Raw genomic sequence first — 14,043 nt, forward strand, 5'->3', positions numbered from 1 at the left:
CAATGAACCAGTTAAATTATGTCATTTTAATAGCTCAAGGGTATAATGAATGGCCTTGTAAATTCTACTGCTGACAAATTTTTTTTTCCACTTGCTTGTTTTTTGTGAATTGATGGTCATCTTGGGTGTAACTACTCTAATCCTATATTTTACAAGTGTTAGAACCATTTGTTACTGGAATTAGTAACTATAATAGAAAGTGGATACATCAGCTTTTTGAGATGCATTCAGCAGCAGGACTGCTGAGCAGATTTTTATCTAAAGCATCACATTGAACAAAATATGACTAAACATAAATCCTGTCAGTGATAGCTCAGTCAGTTGTACTGTCTGCAGATCATTCCCTGCAGTAGTGTAATGAGTGTAAGAATAGCAGATGTTTTGTAGATTCTCCTGATTTTTTTGTTGTTGTGGGGGTTTTTATTTGTTTAGGGGTTTAAAGCACATTGTTTAATTGTTTTCGTGGCAAAATTATTATATTTCTGTTACCTCGTGAAAAATGGTGTTCCCCATTGGAACATTAAGTTAGGTGATGTAAGCATTGGAGTAGGTGCTTTACTGTTGTTGAATCTGAGGTGGAGAAATAACATTAGTGATCATATAAGTAGTATGCTTGGCATATTATAAAAGTCTGTATTGGAAGAATAAATAAGAGTGCTTCAAAGAACACAGTTGATAGGCTACTGCTTAGTAAGCGTCTAATGAAAGAAATTTATTTATATTTATATATATATATATATATATATATGCATGTTTAGTTTGTATCCAGTAGGACATATTATGGTTTGTTCCTTGCAACTCCTAAACCAGGGGAACAGTTAGTGCATTTCCCTCAGTCTGTTTTGTAGTTACCACCTTCATTTAGGAAAATGCAGGGTAATTTCAATTACTTTCTTCCCCACACTTTGCAAGCGAATATTGAATATTTAGTAACTTGGCAGGATATACTGTTTAAGTGATTATGATGCCAAGTCTTACAGCTATAAAGACTGAATTTTTTTATATGTATTTTAAGCAGGTATTAAGTGTGCACAAAAAGGGGATCTCAACTGCAAAGTAAAAGAACATTTAAACTGAATAATATAATTTATATTGGGTTTCATAATTCTGTATAATGTTGGTTGAATCTCTATTTCTGCTTTCTAGTTAATCTGAAAATAAAAGTTGCAAACATTTCACTGAAAGATTTTAGTTTCCTTGTAACATTTTAGAACTCAATTTATAAGGGGTAATAAAACTTTACCTTTCTTTGTGGAAAAATTACTTGAATAGGTCAAGTTTTCAAGGCTTTTGGATTGAATTTGAGTTCTTGCATGTTAACTATAAACGTTTATATAACACAGACAAGGTGACTGAATATTGTTAACTAGAGTTTTGAAATGTTATTTTTCAAATTATGTGGTAATGTTTTCATAATCTATATACAGTTAGATATTGCTTTATGTTTGTATTAAACTTCCTTAGTTTTCTTAGAAGCTTTTTAAACAAGCCTAAAAAAATTCACCTTTTGCCCAGTGAACTTCCGAAACCCATGAAAATAAAATGTGCTACAGTTGGTAATAAGAAAAGTGTATGAGAAGTTGATGTGTGTCTTCTGTGGTCATTCCAAGAGCAGCAATAACATAAGAAAACATTCCCCTTTTTGTTCAGTAAGGGAACACAATAAATCCAGCTTAGTTTAATACTTTCCAAAATTCACTGGAAAGATCAAAAAAGAGAGTGGAATTAAAATAAAATGCCATTAAGAGTTAGTACTAGTAGCCATGCTGTGCAGTTCTCCATTATGGGCATAGACAAATTTACCCTATTCTTCCATCCTACTTACATTTTATATTGTCTTATTTGTTTTGGTTTATTTCATATTTTTATTAAATCCAATATACGGAAAAAATTACTGAAATTTCTGTTTTTTCTAGTTCTCTGTGCATCTGTGTTGTCAGTCATGTTGTTCTTGGCAGCATTCCAGCACCAAGCTGCAAAGGAAGTAACACTTGCTATTTACAGGTTTTTTTATTCTTTTGCAAAGTGATCATTTTACTTTAGCGCGTGACCATATTCTTCAGATTTCCTATATTTTGATTTTTTTTTTAAGACTTTATTGAGAATGCAAGTGGGATTGCATCACAGCAGAAGCTGCTAGGAGCTGAAGACTGCTCAGTGAGCATTTAGAGCATGCTGTATGTGATCATTCATGTGCACCATCATGGCATATTGAGCGTGTCCCAAGCCAAAGTTCCGTAATACTTTTTTGCAGTTGTTTTTGCTGCGTTGGATTGGGATACTGGAGTGAGACAAACTTGTTTTCCTGGTTTTCTTAGTAATAACCCCTGCTGCAGGTGCTAGAACAGAGTGAGTGAGCCCAATTTAAAACAGTGCTGGCATTTTACCCTGTATTTATTCAAAGCTGTGCTTCCATTGGCTTCAGCTTTAGTTGGCAATGCTTAGGAATCCTGTGCAACCAAATCCAGGCACAGAATGAAACACAGCAGTGACCACAGTGAAGAAGTTTGCATTGATAGCAAAGTTGTTTTAGCTGTTCCCTAGGATCTCATCTCGTTCTTCTGATCAAAATACCACGTGTTATGTCTACAAAGAATCTAGTAAGCAAAAGTGCTGAGAGTTCTGGGGCCCTAACTGGAGTTTTGGTATTCTGGGAACAATTAATATTTCAGTAAGTGGAAGCCATCTTATTGCTCAGCAGAGTTGGGTTGCATTGTGCCACATAGTGGTGCAGAAAGCTTAAAAATCTAGGGCAGCATGAAAATGTAGAACACTGAAATAAATTACTGAAACTGAAATAATGCTGAGAATATAGGAAGCTTGGAAGCTTAATAGGAAGTCAGTTAGCAGATGAACTGAAATATGTAGACACAGGAAAATGTATCTTGGAAGGCTCCAGGTACCTGAGGCATGTTACATGGTTAAGCATTTTGAGTATGGGTGATAGTCAGGCTCAGGCAACATGTGTTAGATTGCTGACATACATTCTCAGGATAAAACTTTTCACCTTTTGACTGTACTTCAGTAATTAAGGGTCAAGTGCCTCTGTTGCCATAATCCTCTGCAGAGACAGAAGAAAATGGTACAGCTTCAGTTTTTGGAACAAGGTGCATGTTCTTCATGTCTCTGCCATGGGATATGTCAGTAATTTCCTTTTTCAGTTCACAGGTCTACCTGTTCAAGCTGAAGGACTTAGTGAGGAAATCGGGCTGTATTAAGATCCACTTAGCACCTGTAATGGCTGTAGCTGTAGACTTGGTCTTGGCATTGTCATCCATAATATTTTTTTCCTCATTCTTTAGCTTTCTCTCTCACCAGTAAAGACATGGTTTGTGTATCTATTGGGAGGGAACTGAGGTAGTGCTGGGTATGCCCTGCCCTTACATGCCCATGCTGTGAGTCTGAAAACCTGCTATATTACAGGGTATAACAAATGGGAAAAAGTTCTTTTTATTTCAAATGTTACACATACTTGTCAATTACATGCTTCAAGTACTACTGAGTAATCTTTGTTTCGTAATTAAGATAACTTTCAGAATGTCTTTTCCCCTCCTGGAATTTGCTGATGCACTGATTAAAACTCAGCCATCTCCTGGAATAAGCAACAGAGGCATCTGTCCTGGAGATAAACAGACCTCCTCAAAGCAATGTTTTGATTCATTCCTGGAGTTGGTTCATTCTGTGTATTGGATGGAGACTGGAGACCTCTGAATAATTATTATGGTTGAGTAATTAAAGACTAGCATGATACATATGCACAAAAGTATAAAGTTCAGGTAAAATGCATATTGTTGTATTTTTTCATTTTAGTGTCTTGAATCTGCAATTATTTTTGGCAGTTAATCTCTGGGTTTAGTTTTTTTAGTTAACAGATTATAGACACTGTGTTTTGTGGCATTTTTCACTATGCTTAACATGTATACTTTGAGGAAGTCTGTGATATGGATGAATGTAGAGATTACAGCCAAGGGCTGGAATTTAAAGTTTTGGGAACCATTTCTTCTCTAAGAGGTGTTGTTACTGAACTTTTTTCTTCTTTCAAGATTGGAGTATTGTAAGAACCAAAATATGCTGCTGTATCCGCTAGTAGCTAACAAGTAGCTGTCTGTACACAGCAAAAGTGCAATCCAACATGGGCAGCCTGGATTTAATCTTTCACTGACTTAATGATTATTGTGTACCCAAAGGCAGTGCCTTGTAGCTGGAGATTTCTCTTTTACCATAATGTAGTTTATCTAAATAGGTCTTAGGAGCTTTGTATTCTCTAGGAAGATATCCCAGCAGATTTTTCAGACTTGCTGATTTTTCAAACTTCAAGTTATTTACTATGCTTTGTCATTGTGTATTTTATATATATTTCAATTTTCATTCACAATCCTAGTCCCAGAACTTCCTTGCGAAGTTCTCATGCGCTACTAAGGGCCTTCATGAATTGTTTTTGTTGTTCAGATTGTTTGGCAGTAGGTTTGTGGCCTGTGGAAACAATGCAAAAGGCAAATCCGGGAGATGGAACAGTATCAATTCACAGAACCAGGAGAACCTGTTCATGCTGAGAAATGAGGAAACATAATCGTGTGTGTGTGTGTGTGTGTGTACAGAAGCACCAATTTTCTTGGGAGGAATTGCTGAATTTAGGAAACAATCTTCAAATCTGCTGAGTACAAATGAGTTACTACTGAAATGAAAGCTACTAAGAAAAATGGTAGTAGCCCTTTTATTTAGGAGCTAGAATGTTAGCCCTGACTTGTTTGTTTTATCACCCACACTACAAAATCTGTAGTCAGCATGCATTATACTTATGTACATACCACAACATACTCATAAAATCTGTTGTGTCTGAAATTTCCTTTACTAGATTTATCTTGCTCAAGTACTATAATAGGAAGTGTTATAATTGCCTAGGTAAAGGGTTTTGATTAAATCGATCTTCCTGCATCCAATGTAGGTCTAATTTCATCTGGAAAATATATTGCAGGTTTGTATGCCCCTTAAAAGGGGGCATTCTAACAAACCTGCCCTGCCTAGCCTTGCCTCGATGCTACGATTTTTTCTCCCTTTTTTCATATGTGTCCGTGTGCACAGCTCCTTGGGAAGTTTTAGAACAAAGTGGGGCCTCCCAGGGATTTGCTGCTGTAGTACCATAGTTAAAATATAACATTCATATGTTAATAAAGGACAATTAAATTCAGTTTGTAGGCTGTGTCCTCTTCTGAACTCACACTTTCTGTCCTCTAAGACTATAATCTCAGGAATGCTTAAAGCTGGAATAAATTATTACTGTGGCAAAAGCAGCAGTGCTGCCCTTTTGCTCTCCAGTGTTGGTTTTGCCAGCTCAGCTCTGCTACAGCTGTGTAGTAAGCCCGATCAAGGGACTGATCTGACTGAAAAATACTTCCCTACCCCTACTTAGGATGTAAGATGAATGTTTGCTTTCATATTTTCTCTTTAAAAAGATGTCGTAGTTGGGTGTTGAAACATCTGAGCTCCTTATGTATACACAGTACATGTATTTTAAAAAAGCAAGTAAAACAAGGCACAAAAATTCTTGCTTTGAGATAATGATATAGATTCTATTTTATAAATTTACTAATATATCACAAGAGTGGAATTTTTTTACATCCAAGTTACGCTTTTTCTTTTTAATATAACCTTGCATTTCTGTTAAGGAAGTGAATATGAAATAAAACAAACTCTTCTTTCCTACTATATATTACTCAGAATTGGGTTGTATTAACAAAAATAAAGTTTTGTTTTTTGAAAAAAAAAAAAACCTCAAAAAAAAATGTTTTGGGGTTTTTGTTTGGTTTGTGGTTATTTTTTCCCCAGGATCTACTTAAGATTTCCTAGGCATACATTTTATTTTATATTCCAATGTATTTATCCACTTGGATAGGTGAACAAATAGTTTTTTAAATACAGTATGCAAATGTTGACGTTTTAAGCAGCTGTGAAACTTGAAATCAGTGAGCTCATCTGAACTTTAGAGCTTAGTATAGCTTCTAACAGAAATCAAGTATTATTATTTGAACATCATGTTCGACTGCCAAAAAATGCTCAATGGATGAAATAAATGTGTGAAGAAAGCCATGCTATTCCACTTACAGAAAATGCAACATTGGCATGTTGGAGAAAGGAAGTTGGATCTTCAGTTTAGAGTAGGCACTGTGGGAACATGAGATTTTTGACAACAAGCAAGCTTAATTTATACTTCATTCTCTCCCTTTGTTTTATTTAAAGACAACCTAAGAACAAGAGGGTTCAAGAGAAATAATACTTAAGACAAAACCTTTATTACCTTTTCTATGCGTATTTCTGCTTCTTCTCTGAGGATTTTAAATTTTTTTCTTTCAAGCAAGAATATCTTCTAGTAACCAGCATGTGAAAGAAATTGTTCAAGGAATTATGGGAGCATATTATAGTGAAGATTTCAGTTTGCACAGTAGAATATTATACCACTCCTTATTAATTGTAGCATAACATAATAAAGAAACAACTTTTTTTTTTTTTTAAATGGTAGTGATGGGAATAAGAAAAATAATGTTTTTTTTAGAAAGAGGCTGACTACAATGGCCATTCTGTTATGTCGTGTTGTGTACAGTACACTAGATACATGGACATTGGTAGATTGTTTCCTCCATGGCATTGTTCCTGAGCTTTGAAACTGGTTGTTCTAGTAGGCCTGCTAAAGATTGATTCTGGTTTTTTTCTTTTCTTTTTCCCTTTCACTTATAAAACAGTAGCAGAACTACAGCAAATTAAAAATGTGAGATTCAAACAATAAAGCCCTTGCTTGGTTTCTGAGAGCCCTACTGTGGAAGTGTTGCATATTCTAGCTTGCCTGTTGTTTGTTTTTTTCTTGCACCTAGTGTATTTTCCTTAAACCTGTGAGATTAATGTTAGACATTTGAAGAGTTGCTTGGTACTTTCTGGAACAAATATGCCTGCTGGCATCTTGAGCATTGCTTTTGCTCTGATATTAAGGTAGCATAGTGACAGAAGACAGGTGATGAAGCTGTAAACTAAAAATCTCTGAAACAATTTCACTTCTCCAATGTAAATGTTGATATTGCTTTATTTCTAAGTCCTTATTTAAATGGTAATATTTAGAATTAGCTATTGTTTGTATACGTATTTTTAGAAATATTAAAAGCCTCTCTGCATAGCTGAAGGGAATACTGGAGAAAGCAGCAGTTACAAAATGAAGGATATGATTTTTAATAACTGTAGGCTTATATTTATCTTTTTTTTTTAATTATGAAAAGTTCTATCAAGAAGAAATTTGAATTGGATGCTGGTGTTTATATAACAAGAAATGAGCCTGTGTTAGAAAATTATTTTTTCAATAACACTTTTTTTTTCCTTTTTTTTTTTTCTTCTAGGACCGGAATAGGCCCTATGACACTTTTAACTTGCACTCTTTGGAAAATTCCTTAATGGATATGATAAGGACTGATCATGAGCCTCTGAAAGGTAAACACTACCCTCCCAGTGGCCCACCAATGAGTTTCGCTGATATAATGTGGAGGAATCATTTTACAGGTTAGGAATATTCATATGTCCATGCTTGCTTGGTGTTAAACAAAAATCAGCTTTTCAGTATTGCTCTAAACTTTTTGCTAATGAATGAGTTTTCAGTTATGTAAAACTTCTATTTTCCCATCTAAATATAATCTTCTTTACTTTAGGAAGATAAGGTGAAATATGTATACATTTATTGTAAGTGTACAATCATAATATCTAACTGGCATATCTGAAACATGGGCTTGTGTTTCAGCAAATGGTACAACTGGGTCTCTTGCTGCAGTCACTTCAAAAGATGTGTAGTGCGACTGGAGTCCAATTGTTATGTTCAACATCTTGTTCAAAGTTTATTCTACTCTTGTATGGATTATCAGCTAATATACAGGGTTCTAAAACAACCACTGTATCAGGATTACTCTCTACAGTTGTTCAGGTTTCTTTTAAACAGATTTATCTTAATTTGGATTTCAAATTGTTAGGGGAAGCCAAAAGATATTAGCTGTTATTAACTGCTGGAAAGTTTTGACTGTTTATGCTGTTAAAGTGTCTTTGTTCTACCAGGTGTAGCATTGGAGATGAAACCATTTCTAATATTTAGCTGGTAATGAATAGTGAAAGGTGTGGCACCATTTCATTGAATAAATATTCCTGATCAACCTGCACATTCCTCTGCCTTAATCTTTCCTTAGTTATGTTTAAAAATAGGTACACATTCTTGCTGACGTGCATTCTTGGTGACTTTTAAGACTGAAGACGTAGTAAGCCATGTAGTAGTATTGGTAGTATGGGAAGTATTGAACAAGAAATTGTTCCTAAACACTAAGAAATCAGGACACAGAGAAGAAAGTCAGTTGTGTATAGCACTTCCTATGCTAATGCTTGTATACATGCTTTTTGATGTCACAGTTGCCTCATTTACTCCCCTCCCACATATATATATTACACGTGGAAAATATTTTTTCTAGTTCTAAGGTCATGTGCCTCTTTTGCCATCTTTCTGGGTACAGTTTTTGTACAGCCATACTGAACTGGCTTCTGTACTCTCTTCTATCCTATGCTTTCCACTGTTATCTTGAAATTTGCTGTGCTATAGCCTTCGAGTGTCTTTAATCATTATTCATCCGTCTAAAATGGCAAGTACTGTCTCATGTCTATTCTCCAAAATAAGGGTTAAACTGAAACTTGAAAAAACAAGCTCAACAAAATTGAGATTTTTGCTGGATATATGTTATATGTGGCTGGCATTAAAATATGAAATAAAATCCAAATTGCTAGTTAATAGAGCAAAATATTTATTGTATCTTATTGCAATAAATATGATAATCTAGCTAAAAACTCAGATTTTTTTTTTTAGTCAGTATTTATATAAAGATACAAATAGAGACTTGTTTTTTTAAAGACTGAATTTCCATGTGAATCTGTGTGGAAAAAATGAAAAAGATGGTATCAGAAGTTTTATTGGATTGGATATTAATTGTAAAGTTTAAGTTGAACTTTTCCATTTACCAGTGGGACCAGTAGCTTTACATTTTCTCTTAACAAATGTGCTCTTTCTAACTATTTAATTTTCTCATTCACTGCTGCTCACCTGCTTTGGCCTTCCTGCCGTGTTAATTACCTCACTTCCAGTTCAGTAACTGTTGGAGATATTAGTTATCTCTCTGTGTCTCTGCACAGCTGCTTTTTTGTTTGTTTGCTTTCCTAATGATATAGTTAATTCCCTATCTTGTTTTCTTTTCTCCTCCTCCAGGAAGGGCTTACTTTGGTAGTCTCCAGCCTTGACCTGACCTAGTGTGCACTTTCCTCTCTACTCCTGCTTTCACACTATGCAGCATGACTGGCAATATTCATAGGAGTGGCTGTTTCATTTTCCCTTGCAGGAAGTGTCTCCTTCCTCTGTGTTAAATGAATATAGGTTACTGTTTTAGCTGAATCCTTTTCATAAAAAACGTTTTTTTTGCAAATATCGATCCATTCCTCAAGTCATTTTCTTGTTGCATTTTCGCTGTTGCTTTTTCTGTGAAAATTGGTCTTGACTCTTCTCTTGTACATCCAACTTCTTGCTTTTTCTCTACCAAAGATGCAGAAGGTTTAGAGCTGCTGTCCTTCTCTGTACCTGCCTTGCATTTTGCTTAATGTTGTCTCCTAAACTCAATTTTTTCTTATTTATCCCACTCTTCTCTGGCTCTTCCCCTTAACGTAGAAGGATATTTTACTCTGTTATGACCTTGAGAAAGTTATCATCATGCTTGCTTTTGCTTGTTTCTTAAGTCATTCTCACATTTTCATTTATTTTCATCTTGAAGCTTTTTGAATATATTGGTTATGTGCTTCAGCTTGATTTTTTTTTTTCTGTTCCTTATAGACATTCCTTATGTGAATTCCTCTTGTGCAAAATTTCAGCCACTTTTTCTGGAATCTTATCGACTTAACCAAATCTCAGACCTAGTTCCTCTTCATTTTACCACCTCTGTCTTTCATAGTAAACAGGGTGTTTTTTCCCTTTAAATCTTTCCTTCCTCTTGCATCTGTGACTTTCCTCTCTTAGACTTCTGCAGTTATTTCTTCTCTAGGTAGAAAATAAAACAGCCACAAAAATCCTGATTTAAAATAAACAAAGAAAAATAATGAGATGGCTTTCAAATGACTTTTTTAAGTTGTTCAGCTTTTGGTAAATGAGCCTTATTTTTTCAAACAATTGTAGCTAGCAGCACTTACAGGTCAGTTTGCTGTACCTTTACAATCCAAATTTTTAAATGGAAGGGGTGAAAAAATGAGTACCAAATCTTCTGATTTTGAAAATACAGAAAGATTTGATTCATGTCTTAGGGCCTCTAATGCATGTTACAAAGCCAGTGGAGCTATTTCAGGATCATTTCAACCTGCCAACAGTCTTCATCAAATACTTATTTTTAGAAGTATTGTCTCTATATGTATTCACTAGTAAAGTGTTGCGTGTGGTTTATCAAAGTTTGAAACTTTGCTTGGAACATAGCCCCTCTTGGCCTATGTACCCCCTCATATCCCAGCAGATACTTGAAACAAAAAAATGATTCTCTTGGATGTAGGACAAGAGTTCTAGATTAGAATGTGAGTGGGAGGATTAGCCATAGAAGATTCTGATGTGAAGACCAAATTGAAATGGTTCTGGGATATTTTTCTTTTCATTTTGGGGTCTGTGTTCCTCATGCTCTGCATTGTTCAGAGGAGGTAGGGGAGAAGCTTGGGGTGAGAAAGGAAGAGTCTATCCTCTTGTTTATAGTAGTTGAAGCTTCATACCCTTCTCTGAATCTGAGGTATAGTCAGACTTTGTCTGGCCATGGAAATAGAGTTTATTTCAAGATCACCAAGGCAGGTCACTTTTTTTAAAACATGATCCACTTGGCCTTGAGAGGACATGTGATTAAGTGACTTTTTTGGGAGGGTGTTGCTTTCAAATGTGGAACAGAGAAAGTCTGATAGATGGTTAGTGCAGCAGAAATGAACTGATCCTCACTCTTGCAATATTGAATTACTTACACTGAGCGAGTCTGATGGGCAGGCTGGCTTGGTGCTCTCCAGCCAGGAGAGCCAGGGTCACTCGGTTCTTTTTTTGTGTTTCTTGCTGTAAGAGAGATTTGATATCTGGCTCTGAGGTTTCTGGACTTTAGTAAATTACCAGCATGTCCATCAGTGTTGCGTTTTATCTTGAGCCCAGCCTTGGGAGAAGGTGCTCAGTGTCAGCTCAGTGTCTTGTTTTATTTCTGTCTAAAACTGATTACTTTTTCTCAGCTTTTCCTGCCAGATAGGGGAACTCTGCTGTAGGTTCCTGTCTTTCTGTCTTCATAGTCTGGGAACTGTGTAACTTTACAAATAATTTTTCATTTTCATGCTTTGAGATTTAAGGAATGTAAATTAATGGAAAAGGAAGTCTCATTTTCTTTTGTCCCAAACCAGTTAGTCAGACTTCCCTCCCTGCTTTCTCTACCATCAAGACCAGCTTCAACGTTTTTCTTCTGTTTCAGTCAATACTCTCAAATACTTTTCTTCTTTCAAAAAGGTGGAAAAAAGAAAGGAAGAAAATTCAGGAAAGGAATTGTTAAGCTGCTTCTAATTAATGATGAATTACTGTATATGACGTAGGACATCTGGTTGTTCCCTGTGTCAGTCATAACAAGGCCTATGTGACAGAAATGTTCCGTATCTCCTGAGATGTTTTTCCTGAGTGGCCCTACTTATTTTCTGAGTTGCAAATAAAATATATTATACGCTGCAGAAATACGAGGGACAGTTTTGTTTTAATGAGGAAAGAATATACTTGCAGGATTTTATAGCCTTTTTTTATTTACATACTGATTTGACCTGAGGCTGTCGGGCAAAACTGAGTTATCAGAATAGCTAAGTAGATGCTACTTATTACTGACTAGAACATTTCTTTCCTACATCAAAGTGTCTTCTGTCTATGGTGTAATATGTCACTGTTGCAATATGTTTATCCGTGTCAAACTATTGCATTACAACACAAACAGAGGCATTCTGATCTAAAAAAATATTTTGATCAGTAGTAACTAGCAGCTGCCTTTGTTCTATTTTTAAATAATTAAATAAAATATTTCAGCTGTGTTAGGTCATATGCTGTGCACATGTGCTACTGACAGGTCATGAAACTGAATCAAAGTATGATATTGAGGAGAGAAATCATATCCCTTCAAAATATCTATTTTAAATTTATTGTTACGCTAGATAACAGTAATAGTTGGGTTTTATTCTAAATCAGAGTGGAAACAAACTTTGTAATTTGTAAATCCCCAGCTAACGAAAATTCTGAATTTTTTTTGAAATATCAGTGTGGTACATCTTCAAGTATGAGTATTTGGAGACAACATATGGACCAGGAGAACTTCAAGAATAGGCTTTATTAAAACTAATTTTAATCGTTACCATACTGTAGAAAGATACATAAAGTATGTGTTGATTATGTCATAATATTTCAGTAGAGCTTGAGATGTTGAATACAAACGTGCAACAGTGCAGAGGCAGAAATAGCATCTGTGGGGAAACTTTTTTATCTTGATTTTCAGTGCTTAATGACACCCATATATTTGTGTAATAGAAGACTGAAGTTACTGGGTTACTGCTTTTTAGCTGTTGTAAAGACTGTATCAGGTCATGTGAAAACTAAGCAAAATTTAAGATTTTCTGTTTACATTTAAATTAACTATGTTGTTTATGGTTTTTGGCAGCCAAATGTTTGAAGATCATATGCAACTTAGACAGTGTTGTAATAAGTATAGAATGGACCTTTAGGTTTCCACTTTGATTTTCATTAACTTCAGTACATGCCACCTGATTTTGTTCAGCTGTAAATGTTCCTAAGCTTTTTGTAAGCAAAGCAGTAAGTTTGCCACATGACCTGAGAAAAGTGAAGGTGAATGGATCATATTTGTATTTGCAGTCAGCAGCTGAACACAAAGGTCATGCAAATAGAACAAATGTTGTCATCTCAGTCCTAGAAATGGTGCTACCCGGTTAGAGCTTCTTGGCAACACTTTCATTAGAAAAAAGTGCAGTGTACCTGCATTTCCCAAAATCTCAGTGCTCATCAGACCCCTTTCTGTAAATGTTCATGAAAAACAGAGTGACCAGATAGATGTGTTTGCACATCTATTTGTATTTAAAATTAGGCCACTCAAGCTAATCCTTTTAGAGGACACAGCCCCTGTTGCCATTTAAAACTCTGCTTATTTAAGAAAATCCTCTGTAATATTTTTTCAGTACAGAATATGATCATTAAATGGTTCATATTCCTTAAATAAGTGCTCTGTCCAATGATCCTGTAGTATGATCATACTTCTTAATTGGCTGCTGGCATCCAGCATTTTCTTGTCTTTACCCTGCTGAATCTGTTTTGGGCAGGAGTGGTGGGGTTTTTGTTTACTTTGTTTAGATTAAGAAGTGATGATATGGATATCAACTTTTCGTTCTGTTTATTTCTGTTTTTTCATTGTGCTGTTGAAGACTGGCCTCACAAAGACCTAAAGCAACTTTTTCTTTTTTTCTTTCCCACTTCTCTACTATTCTGTGTGGTTTAGCATAGGTTGCTAATGGAAAAGTCTGCTTTCATATTGTTTTACTTTATTCCCCCTAAACTCACCAATAAAAATACCAGTATTGCTCTTTTGAATACAGTTCTAGAACTTCATGTAGGATGGATATATGTGTATATATTCTTATCTACTGCTTACAAGTAAAGCCAAATATATCTTTATGTTCATCTAGTCTTGCTTTTAAAGTAATAATATTTTGAAAATATAGCTTTTCTTAAGCTGAAAATGTTTATACTACTTAGATATATGCAAGACCCCCTTGTGTTTTATTGGAGCAATGTAATTAACTTATGAAGACTGCATTTCATTGTAATGTATATGTTGTTTTATTTTATAGGTTGCTTTCCCTACTGATGGCATATATATACTTAGTCAGTGATAGGAAGAAGTTAGTATCAGCCAGCTTTATTACTGATATTCATAGCTGATAATTATA

The 14,043-nt window shown here is 35.1% G+C and overlaps 1 protein-coding gene across 8 annotated transcripts in view; it reads left to right on the plus strand.

The window, feature by feature from the left end:
• CPEB3 (cytoplasmic polyadenylation element binding protein 3) overlaps positions 1–14,043 on the plus strand; it is an 84,505-nt gene that overhangs the window by 22,857 nt on the left and 47,605 nt on the right. For 6 of the 8 annotated variants that reach the window (XM_027648313.1, XM_027648309.1, XM_027648310.1 and 3 more), the window contains exon 3: positions 7,380–7,539. In XM_027648313.1, coding sequence (XP_027504114.1) covers positions 7,380–7,539 — 160 coding nt within the window. The remainder of the gene's footprint in view (positions 1–7,379; positions 7,540–14,043) is intronic. The other 2 variants (XM_027648315.1, XM_027648316.1) reach the window with 1 other exon arrangement.

This window comes from Corapipo altera, unplaced genomic scaffold (genome assembly GCF_003945725.1).
Source record: "Corapipo altera isolate COAL_440 unplaced genomic scaffold, ASM394572v1 56, whole genome shotgun sequence".
Lineage (NCBI taxonomy): Eukaryota > Metazoa > Chordata > Aves > Passeriformes > Pipridae > Corapipo > Corapipo altera.